Here is a 12,579-nt window from a genome sequence, read left to right on the forward strand (position 1 = left end):
ACAAAGGCTATGACACACTATTTAATTGTCATTTCTCAACTCGCTAGATCCGTTTTTAATTCCTAAATCCCCAAGGCAGACCATCTCTTATATTGTATTAATCTGGTCTCTTATATTGTATTAATCTGGTCTTTGATACATTAGAGCATTATCAACTGTATTGAGCTGAGTGTAAAAACTAAAAACAGAAATTTAGAATTTATTTGATGCATAGACAACAGGTAGGTGTTGGCAGAAAAATTGAGCGCAAAGTAATTAATTCTTTTGGGTAGTTGAAATTCAAGATTTAGTTATGATAATAATAAAAAATAAAATGATAATAATCAAAAATCAAATGATAATAAGTCAAATATTTTATTGAATGTTCTTAAAATTAATATTTGATGAAAATGATAAAGGGTTAAAGAGGAGTAGCTCTGTATTGGATAGCATGGGTAAGGGAGGGCTTCGTGGTTGAAGCAGGATATTCTCATTCTTGTTATAGCTTCATCTTTATTGGGGGATCATATTTATAGCAAGCTCTCTTAAACAATACTTAAAAGGCCCCAATCTTATAAGAGTAATATGAAGTTAAGGGTGATTTAAAAGTTTATTTCTATAAATAATAAATTAATTTGAATCGACAAAAGGTTATAAGGTTATGAGCTAAACATAAAGTTCAAATTCCTTCAATTACTTTAAATATAGGAAATTATACCAAAAAAATCACATTTCAAATATGTTACATATACAGCAATATATAAGAAGTGTGGCCAAACTGCCCAAGAGCAATATTTATGAATGCATTGTGTATGCATGTGATCTCATATTGGGAAAGAAGGGAAAAAGGTACTATGAAAGTTAGTTTCTAGATATGTTTGTTTGGTGCGGGAGCATCTTGGGGTAGTTGGCATTCCTGCATGTTGGAGTGCTTTGACCTTGGAGTGGGTGGACTCGGTTGAAAGATGGCGATGTTTGGTCATTTTTGGGGAGTTCTTGGGTGTAGTTTTGCTTGAGGAGCTTGGTGATTGAAGGAACTCGGTGATTGCTTAAGGTGCTTGGTTGATGATCTGCTCGGTGGACCTTTACTCGGTGTTTTGTTGTAGGAGCTCGGTGAACATGCTTGCCTGGTATAATTGGTGATGCTTGGCTTTCTGGGTGGTTTTTGTTGACACTTGGTGGTTTGTCTCACCAAACAAATTTCTTGAGAGGTTTGATCGGCTGGACTATGCATTTAATATGTGTTGCGCGTGATCGTGGGGTGTATGGGGACCTATTTAGGGTCTTGGTTCTTTCTACTATGTGTATTTAATGCTTATTGTAAGTTGACTAAGGCATTTTATGTTTATTTGGGCTTTGGATGATTCTATTTGTAACATGCCAACTTGTGGCCGTGCAAGTATAAAAGAGGGGTTTGGGTAGTGTTTTAAGAAGTGGAGTCCAGTGAAGTCAATGCATTGGGAGCAGAGATTCATAATGGAATTTGGAGTTGTGAATTTGTGAGCACAACTAGTAGCTTAGTGTGGGCTTAGAAAAAAGGAGATTGCTTGGTGGCTTGCAAGCAAAGTTTAAATCTTGCTTGGAGTTTCTACCAGATTGTTGTGTTGTTGCAGATCTGGACTAGCTAGGGTTGGGTTGGATCTTGCGAGGGCTTGCAGAACTATTGCTTGCTTTGTATTTGGCCGTAACCGGGAAGGCCTTACAGCCCGCACATTGTATGTAATCAGTTGTTTTACGAATAAAGAGTTGAGTTTGGTATCCGATCTTGTATTGCTATTGTGTTCCGCTGGGGGCTTGGACATCTCCTTTGGGGATTCTCTCGGCTTTGCATTGCGTCATTGTTTAATGCAAACATTATTGCAAGTTTTCTCACTTTTTAATGATGCTTTATAGGTTTTTGACCTGAATGGCTTTCCCCCACATACATATTGTGTAATATGCTATTTTTGTACTTTCTTTACTTTGTATTTTATTTTCTATTTTGTATTTAATGGCCAGTTGCTTAAGATCATATTTTTAACATAGTATCAAAGATATTTACTTTGTGCTGTGTAAATTCAAAATATATTTTTCTTTAATGATTTAATAATTAATATTTAATTCACCTTAATTATCATGGCTGGAGTGAGTTGACAACAATGGTATTAAGATATGTGAGGATCCCTTTCTGCATGGTGTAGACATTTCTGACCCCCATTGTCCATTATGTGAACTATGTTCTTCAATATTTGACTTCTTTATGGCACTTGGCAAAGGTCAAGAATGATGTTTGACGTGTAAATCTTATTATAAACTGAATATTGCTGGAGAACACTACCACTTCTCTTATGGCCGTTTCCATGGGACCATTCAACTGCTGACCAATATTTTTTTGGGTCACTGATCATGCAAGATTTCTCAGACTGCTGCAGCAGAATCGTCTGCTTAGTCCTTGGCTGTTTTTCATAGTATCTATTGTGAGTCTGCCCATGCTAAGTGCAACCTAATAGGTAGTTTCTATCATAACAGAAAATAAAGGTTTCCTAGCTCTGGTGTAGCTAGGGTTGTTTACCGGTTCTTAGTTTGAATATCTAAGAGAAAATTGAAAGCACAACTTGTAGAAACAACTTGATAGTGAGAATTATTGAATTAGAGGAAAACAAGGGACTGGGTAAAGGCCATGGCATTTTATTATTAATATAGTTTTAAGAGTTGCTTTTCACTTTTACTGGTCACTCCCCACCTCTCAGTACATTCTTCTCAGTATGTGGTTTAAATAGAGGGAAACAATGAACTGAATGAAGGCCATTGCATTTTATATAAAATTCTAGAATTGTTATTCACTTTAACTGGTCAGACACTACCTCTTAGTACATTTTTGTTGGCACATGGGTAAAATATTTACCTGCTGCAGAAGAGACATTCAAAGAAATCTAAGGGACTCGGTAACCATTTTCACTACTTTCATAGTTGTTTGAAGTGAAAACATGATTGATTGTAAATAACTTTGATCAATCACTGAGGCTATTAGTTTATCAGCCAGGATTCCAAGATTGTCCTAGTAACTGGCATTTTAATGAGTTTATTATAGAACATTATGATTCATGCACGTTTTTCTCCGTTTGTTTGAAGCAGTATTTGACCATATGTTTTTCAAGGCCAGTTTGCCCCAGCATTTTCTTGATTGTTTCTTCTCCCTCTTGCTTGTAGACGTTTTTATCATTATTCTTGTCATAGGTTCAGAGGAGCCTAATGTTAAATTTGGAAAATAATTGTGCTCTTCACCTCTGTAAAAATTTGAAGGCCAGTCTACCAATTGTGCAATAGATGGATGGTGGAATATTGACTAATTGTGAAAGTTGACATGTGCATCGAGATATTGTGTGGATGGACACAACCATTGGTGTATACATATATCATATACTGATTAGGATTTGGTAGATCTTAGATTCTTACCATTTCCATGTAATATTAGGATTGTGTTTATCTACTTGCCTGCATACATGATAACAGTTGCATCTCTGCCCTTCACAGGACACTGTAAGAAAGGGGTGGACAATAATAGGAGTTCCTGATCCCATGGAAGCAGAAGACTGGACAAAATTGCAATTAATCATGAAATGTTGGTTTTGTGATTAGATTGGACAAATCTTATTTAATCATGGTCATACCAATATTTGACTAGCCTTTTCTACTTTTGACTTTTACAGGTGAGTATTTTGTCAGGATAGGGTTCTATTACACTTGTTTCACCTTGTTTGCTTCTGTTTGAAAGTGCCGATGGCAACTTAAAGTTCTGACTGTATAGATGTCATTTTAAGATTCATGCACACAATGTGATATGGAGCAAACAAATCATGCGTACATGGTGTTTTGACAAACTGCAAAGTAGAACCTGTTGAAAAAGCATGTTGGCAAAGTGACAATGAAATCTAATGGTACCATGAATGCAGTGCGAAATGAATGGAAGAAATTTCCATCCATTATTTGATTGAACTAAATGATCATGTAAAAGATGAATCAACATCACTGTGATCAGAAGAGGGAATTACAAAACATTGATAGATCAAAATTGTAGTTAGTAAGAAGCACTTAAAAAGGGTGATTCTATCAAGGATTCGATCACATTACTCTACATATAAGTGACACTTACACTTGAGAAGAAAGCAACATAAGATTTATAGGAGGTGAAAGAAGGATGTGCACAGCAAAGGGAGTTGGTAGAGACAATGATGTGAGTGGGACATGCCAGAAGCCATCCCAAATAATAAATTTTTCTACACATTAATCTACAAATAAATGAGAAGAAAACAACATAAGATTTGTAGGACTTGAAAGAAGGATGTTTGTAGAGAGGGAAAATCGTAGAGACCGTGATGTGGGTAAAGATTGGGATGTCAGAAGCCATTCCCAATAAAGAGTAGGACATGCCAGAAGCCATTCCCAATTTCCTAGTACCCAATTCTTCTACGCTCTTCAGTAGAGGAAGGGTAGGGAAGATAAAGTTACTCTTAGGAAGCCATTTGATTTGCTGTATTTTTGTATTAACATCCATGGATGACCAAAAGTAGAAAGATAAACCTAGAAAAGGTCCTACCAATGGGAAGAACAAAAATTATAAAAGCAGAAAATACAAAACCACAGGGAACCACCCAAACTAGTGTTCACAAATAGGCTTCAGTTCTCTCTCTTCACTTTTGCCATACCTTCTCTCTGCTTGACTTTACTTTTCTATCTAGCTTGTCTTTCTTTGATTATTTGCAAGGTATTTTTTCGAGTTATAGATTGTCCATTTACATTTGGTGTAGGGTTTTTATGAAAATTGTGTTCTTGAGTTTTCATGAATCTTATCTTCTTGTCGTTTTAAATTTTTCTGTTTTTTTTTTTTTTTCAAATTCTTGAATTTTTTTCCTGTCTATTTTTAAATCCTAATATTTTGGTTTTGCTGTTTTTTATTTCTGAAAGATTTTTTATTGCCTTGGCTGATCCTGATGATTTTCTCTCCCATAAGTATGCTTTGATACAAGTTAAAAGGGAACCTTCGCCATGAGATGGATGTAACATGAAAGGAAAAGTAAGGAAAATAGAAATTTTGAAATGCATAAGCAAAATTTCCTTTGGAATTCGTTGTTTATTTTTTCCTCTTTAATTATTATTTTATTCATTTTAATTTTTTTTAATCATAAGACCTGAAACTTCCAAACTTATCTTACCCTTCCAAAGTTCCTAATCTTTTTGGCTGTTGTTTTTAATAATTTATAGAATTTTTACTTCGCTAAAATTTTCTCTTGCAGGAAAGGAAGATAATGAAATATTCAGAGAAATTTTAAGGTTGGAAGAGTGGAATAAGTCTTTTTGGTTTTGAAGAAACTCAAGTAAACAGGAAAAACTCACATTGGTGTTTATTGTCTAAACTCTAAAGAACTCTACATCAACAGTTGGGTGTTTCCTGTGAGAGAAATCAGAGCATCTTGTAACTCCATTTGATAACAAGGAACATATTAGAACTGAAAATTGAGTGGCCTTGCATTTGTATGTAACTATTTCTGGTTTCTTAGTCACAACTCGTGGAATGATTCTATTAAAAATCTAGATGTAAAGATCATAATCATCTTTTAGGTGTTTATAGATGTCTACTATCAAATAAAGAGAGTTTAGCTAATCTTGTCAGTAAGGAAGACTTATATCTGCTTATAGGTCAATGTTTACATTCTAGCTATATATTATGGTTTATATGAGTTTATCAAGATGAACAACCTAGCATAGGGGAGGTTCAAGGAAGCTTTAGATAAATGTGCCTGTGAGGGAAACTGATTTCTATGTGTAGGTTAAAATTCATAGTTCATTTATATATGCAATTCACTAAATATAGTTTTTTGTTCCAAGTGATGGAGCATATTTTTTTAAATGCAATTATGATTCTGTAGATTTACTCCAATTATAGTTTTTGTATAATGAAAGTACTCAAGTGTCCTTCAATACGTCTTTGCAGTTGGACCACAACCTATGATGATTTACTTGCAACCAACCAGCCTTTCGCACAACCCATTCCATTGCCAGTGAGTACTCTGTTCAACCTTCTGTGGTGTTCCATGTTTTCAGTGTCCTAACAGTGAAGTTATTGCATGTAGATGGAAAGATATCTTGTATTGATCTATGTTAAATTAATGTAGTATATCATCTGAACATGCATAATTGGACTTCACTGTGATTTCACTATGATTCTTTTCAGGAGATGATCGATTTTCTTGTAGATGTTTGGCAAGAAGAAGGGCTTTACGAGTGATGGAAAGTCTGATGAGTGATGAAAGCTTCGGATCTACACAGCACCAGCGAAGTATTTTTTCTTTCCTCTAATTGTGAGGATCGTATATTTATTACAAGCCAAAGTTTCCATTGCTCTTTTCAAGAGAAACACTGTTAAATTGTTTTTTGAACTCTTTTTTTCAACATTTTTTTGATGGTAATATATATTCAAAGTGATCACTATGAGATTAAGGTTTTAGTTGTTTCTATGCTGTTTTTAATACAGTTCTAGCATAGTTTACACGTGTAGTTCTGAAGTACACATGTATTAAAAAATTGATCGAGTTACCACATCTCTAGCTGACAGATGGGTAAACATTTGTGGTATAGATTTTGGTGGTATGTATTTTATGGAAAATTGTTTGTACATACACAATGACTGTTGGTGGATAATATGCTCTGCTTGCCGAGGCTTTTGTTAAGACTGTTAATGCTGTTGCATTCAGATGCTCTATGCCAAGTACATCAATGTATTTTCCAACGAGTAGTATGTGGTTTGACCTTAAGTTTTGTTTGGTGTACTCTTTTAAACCACTTACATTGTTGTATCATTAGGTTTCATGTTAATTGTTTTAAACTTGTAAAGCAAAAAATGTTGAGATGTTTTGGAAACATTGTTTAAATTTCTTAATTTTCTTTACTTAAAATTGAGGACAAGATAATTGTATTTAAAACTAAAAGTACAGAGCTCCAGATATTTTAAAATCTGTGTAAATGTATTTTTTTGGTGGAGTCCTTAGGGGCCTCTGCCTGAGAAGATTGAACGTCAGTACAAAAAAATGTAGTGAAAAATCCAAAATACAAGAACAAGTGTACCATCCATACCAAAGGGGCATCGCCCATCCACAAATCACCACCCGATGCCCAAGAGTAACACAAGCAATGCATTCTTGGTAACCTCTGCATACAAGCAACAGAAACCAGGGAACAGATAAGAGGGTAAAAACCACAAACACATGCCCCAGTACCTCATTCCAGAAGCTGCAACCCCATCCCACTCTGTTATTTCCTTCACTGACAGTGTGTTAGGAGAGCCCCTGGACATAGTTGCTGGGTATAACAAATTTGTGAACCCAATGGATTATTTTTGCGTTTCAAAGTGCTTGAGGCATTGATTTTCCACAGAAAATCGGTATGGTCTGGTCACTGATAGAGGGCACTTTTGCTACGAGTCACCATCAAGCCAAGAATTCCATTCCCCATATCTGCACAGTAGATCCGAAGCACTTGAACCTCCTGCTTCAAGGATTACAGTTGTTTTGGCATTACCATTTACATTAATAACTCTACAAACATCAACCGTCCTCTTCTACTTTGATACCCATGTCATTCATATCCATTGCAGAGAGGAACAACTATATACCCTCAACCTTCTCATTAAGTGCAAATGTTCAAAAAAAATAACGAATGAGAATTGTGTAAAAGAGATGACCTGTGAGTAACAACCCGTCTTGAGTTAATCATTTGAAAATATTCGATCATTGGATGCTAAGACTTAACCTGGCTTGAAACATTGCTTTTACGGATCTTTCTAAATGTTGTATAGCAATGCAAATGTTGGCTCTATATTGTACAAATATCACCATGCCATCAGATATATGCACATATTATATAAGATATTCAATTACTGGGAGCCTTGATTTTAGGCTTTCTTGCTATACCTTCTCTGTTGAATGCTTAAATATCTTGATCTATGGATGCATTATGGTTTATTGTCTTTAAATGAATGGCTTTGAATGCAATTACTACATGTTGCGCTGCAAGTATTCCAAGGAGAATGTACGAGCATGGAAAAGATTTGATGCATGCATAGAAGAGAGTCAAGGTTGTTGGCAAGCAGATTAATGTTTTGGAAATGACAGTATAAAAGAAAAGTGTTCCGAGTGTCCTGTCAAGTTAGTTGCTATATAGGAAGAAGGATGCAGATTGTTCTAGTTGGAGTACATTTGGGTCTAAATTTTGTGGTATTTTTGCACGTGATATGCTCATGTGTCTCTGTAACAAGATCATTGTTCTTTATTTTAATATAAAATAATGTATAACCAACTAACGAAAGCTTGCTATGCACATTTTAGCTGCATAGAGATCTAAGGTATATGCACATTTTCATGGATAACTTCGGTTTATAAAAACACCAGTTACAACATTTCGTGGCTTGTGCCAAGTCACAACTAAATGTGTTGTGCACATTTGTTGTTGGCATCATTGGTTGATTTTGACATTATAGCATTTCATGGCTTGTGCCAAGTGACAACTAAATATGACGAGCACATTTGTTGGGGCATTGTTTGTTGATTTAGATATAAAGCCATGTTTTGTTGGGTTCGTCCACCACAAGACTCAAATGCTTGCATTATCCTTCCCTCAATGTTGCCTCGTGTGTTTATTTATTTCTTCCTTTTTGATTGTTGTGGCATGTTATTCTTTGGTTTGATCCCTTGTTAGTAGTTCTTGCTTCTTGTTGGCATTGCTTGTGTTACCCATGCTATGTCCATTGCAATACTAATATATGATTAATTGTTTATCTACAATGGTTGTATTGTGGCAATTCCTTTGGTGTGCTGTTATTTGTCTCGGTTTGTAGTAGCTAAAATTGTCATTCTATGCACATTATGTTTTGGTTGCATTGTACTTGCTACTTTGATCTTTGTGGTGAGGATGATTTATTCAAATGTGCCTTATTCTAATTTGGTACATTTCACATTGTTTTGGGTGGTGTCAAACAATGCATTTGTTGGCAAGTATTGATGTCGATGTATTTTTGTGGTTGCGTCATTTGTCACAGTTCATTTGATGATATGTTCTCTCCTCATGTTGGATAGTTTTTAGGTGGTGTTCATGTTGGAATTTGGTGTTCACCAGTGTTCACCATGGTTCCTAGTGTCTTACACTATGGTTGTAGTTGATATTTTGATGATATGTTATTTTTGGATGGGTTTGGTGTTTTGTAGTGATATGCAGGTGGTGGCTTATGGTGTTTAAAGGTTTCATTTTTGTAATTGTCATTTATTCATCATCCTGGAGCATTGGAGATTGTCTTCCATGTTTCATCTATCATTTAATTTTCACACGATCACATTGAGCTTGTGTATTTCAATTTCGTTGTTTCTTGAACATGGTGGTCACTCTGATGTTGGTCTAATTGGTGAGTGAACCCAAAGTGGTTTCTCGTCTTGGTCTTTCTTTGTCATTAATATGATGATAAATCAATGACAAAATGATTATCCCTTCATTGTTGATGGAACCAAATAGTATATATCATACAATTGGCAAATAAAAAAAAAACTTGGTGGTTGTTGTGTTTGCAAAACAAATAGAAGAGAGTTTATGTGCTTCTCTTGTGCTTTACAACTTGTTTAGTGTTTGTATTTATAAGTTTGCTTCATTTTTCCAAGTTTTCCATAGTTTTTAATTCACCATTAAGGAACATATGTAATACAAAAAATTCTTCATGATTTTTGATTTTATGGGTAAAATAGGGTTTGAATGGGTGGAAATTTTTTGGCAAAAACAAGTTGACACAATAGCCATAGATCCATGAACAATAGCACAAAGTAATGAATTGAAAGATTATCTTAGGATTAGTAATCACAACATCGAACCGGTTGATTGTACAATTGAAGTATGTTTTAGAAACAAAAATGTCTAGGAAAATCTCTCTTCCTTGTTTAGATGATAGTCTAGGATCTAACATTTTTCGAATGCTTAGATTCTGGGGAAGGGAGAGGAGCTTAGACTTGCTCCACCACATATCGAAAAAGGGCATCTAATTTTTAAAACCTAGATGATGGAACATAAATGGATAATGGTGTACATAGAAGTAACTTCTCCTTCAATCAAGAAAATCTAGGTTTAGGGAAGCAACATAAGATAATCCTTAAGGTAAAATGTTCTCTAGTAGTGTAGTATTTAGTATGAGAATTCCACCACTAGCTAGCTAGACTTGCTAACTATGATGAGAGGTGGGAATTAGTAGCAATGTGTATAGTGGAAAAAAATATCTTTTCAACATGAATGGAAAACCCTCATAATCAAAAGCACTTGAGTCTTAGGCCTATTCTCCACTATAAGGTCAATAACCCTAGCAAGAGCTTCGAAAGGGCCAATGTCGATTAAAACACGAGCCTAGGTAGTATGGCAAAATATTTAAGCCAATGATCAATCACATTGCCAATATCTTTGAGATAGATAAGGTAGCAAAATAATACACAGAGAGTTCCAAATAAGCCTCTTAATTCCTCATGACAAAATATCTTACTATGCTTGCATTTAATACCTTTTACTCCAACTTGGGCACCCATTCTTCCAAGACAAACATTTAATTAAAGCTTCCATTCTTGCATGATAAATTTAGGTTAAATGTAATAAATGATGGAATATGAGGAGACCCCTATTGCCTCTTCCAAGATCCAACTTGGGGAAGCTTAATTGGTCACCCATTATTCCTCTTCCTTGGTCATTAAATATCTTATTGTAGAACCCATACGTTGGGAAGTCAATATTAAATAATTGTTTTCACAACCCACTCTTACTATTACTAGTGGAACCAATCAACCCTTATGTAGTACAAATAATAGTGAGGATTATATTTACAACGCCACTTTCCAAGGATGTTGGAACTATGTCATAAGATTTACAAGGTAGATGCCACCTTAATCCTAATAGTGATAGTTTGAACAAAGGATCTCTTAGTGCAAGGATAATCAAAGCTTTGTCCTTTGTAAAGGCATTAATGGATCTACCACCCATTGATGCAAGTTAGGGAGAGATGGCCATAAATAATTAAATATGTACACCAAGCTAATATCAACAAATCTTCCATGATTGTTTCTATGCCTTTGATAGTCTTGTAGAGTATCATGATCACATTTATTGATTCAAAATATGGCCTGTTACTAGTTTGTCAACAAGATGTAAAAGCCCTCTCAAACATTTTTGAGAGGCATCCTATCAAAGTTAAATAAGAAGTATGTGATTTCCTTGATGGATTATTAAGATATGCATTTGATTTCCTTGATGGATTATTAAGATATGTTCTTCTAGTTATTACAAATTATTTCCCCAATAAATTTTAAATGCTTTAGGACACTTCCCAGGATGTTGGATCCATGTAATAGGATTTTTAAGGTAGATGACACCTTAATCCTGATAGGTCCAATAAATAATCCCATACTGTAATAATAGAGCTTAGCTTTGTCCCCTATAACAAGCATCAATGAATCTAACAACCATTTATGCAAGTCTATAAGACGACCATAAATAATTGTGTACATCAAGCCAATTAAAAAAATTCTTTGCATCATTTATTTTGTGTCTTCGATAGTCTTGTGAAATATCCCAATCACATTTGTTGATCCAAAATGTTGCCTCAGTAATTACTAGTTTGTTAAGGAGATGTAAAAGTCCTTGCAAACATTTGGAGGGACATCCTATCGGAGTCAAATAGGAAGTATGTGAGTATTTTGATGGATTATTAAGAAATTTTCTTTTGATGATACTACGAATACTATAGATCTTGTCAAGGTTTTTTTAAGTCATAATAGGTTCCACGACCATCTTTAATATCTCATCACATGCAACCAAAACCATCAATTAATATTCCATCACATGTAACCAAAACCATCAACAATTAGATGCTCACTTTAGGCATTTTCCCACCAACTCACCTTTCTTGTAGCAAGAGCTAGTGAAATATGAAGGTAAGTGTTAGTAGAAAAGTCTCCTTTGAAAGGGAAAACCCTCGTAGTTGAGGAGTGTTCGAATCCACAAACTATTCCCAACAAGTAGAAGAATATCCCTTGGACAATTCATAGAGGTGTCAGTATCTATGAGAATGCAAGAAAAGTTGTATGAGCATAGTTAATATTGATTATTTTCAAATAAAATATCACACAAAAGCATTCTCAATAGATTTGAAACAAAAAATTTATTGGGAGGGAGATTGAGAAGTTTGATGTAGATAAAATAATGCTTAAGGATTTGTAAGAATGTTGAAGCGAATAAATACTTCACTTGAGAGAGACCCAATGCTTTCCATCCAACCAAACAACACCCTCCAATGCTCACCTCCTATAATCACCCAATCAGAATGATGCTACTAAAAACTATTTAGCATAGCTATAAAGCTCAAAGTTGTTCTCAATAAGGGGTCTCAAAATTCCAAAACGCATATATTTAGTTTTGGAAGTGAAGACCAAAAATCATTGAATTTGTAGATGAGAGATTGACTTTTAAAATGTTTTTATTATCTAACACTTGTTAACAAATGACAATAAGTGAGGAAGGAGTACCAGGTAAGGGTTACCCCACTAGAAA

General features: G+C 34.8%; 1 protein-coding gene across 5 annotated transcripts in view; it reads left to right on the plus strand.

Moving 5' to 3' along the window:
- Positions 1 to 6,770, plus strand: part of LOC149578006 (uncharacterized) — a 44,772-nt gene extending 38,002 nt beyond the window's left edge. For all 5 annotated transcript variants that reach the window (XM_089827294.1, XM_089827310.1, XM_089827285.1 and 2 more), the window contains 2 exons: positions 5,951 to 6,017; positions 6,191 to 6,770. In XM_089827294.1, the coding sequence (XP_089683420.1) occupies positions 5,951 to 6,017; positions 6,191 to 6,244 (121 nt within the window). In that variant the 3' untranslated portion in view covers positions 6,245 to 6,770. The remainder of the gene's footprint in view (positions 1 to 5,950; positions 6,018 to 6,190) is intronic.
- Positions 6,771 to 12,579: the final 5,809 nt, after the last annotated feature.

The sequence above is a fragment of the Cupressus sempervirens genome, chromosome 1 (assembly GCF_028749045.1).
Source record: "Cupressus sempervirens isolate cs-2001-9-10 chromosome 1, ASM2874904v1, whole genome shotgun sequence".
NCBI lineage: Eukaryota > Viridiplantae > Streptophyta > Pinopsida > Cupressales > Cupressaceae > Cupressus > Cupressus sempervirens.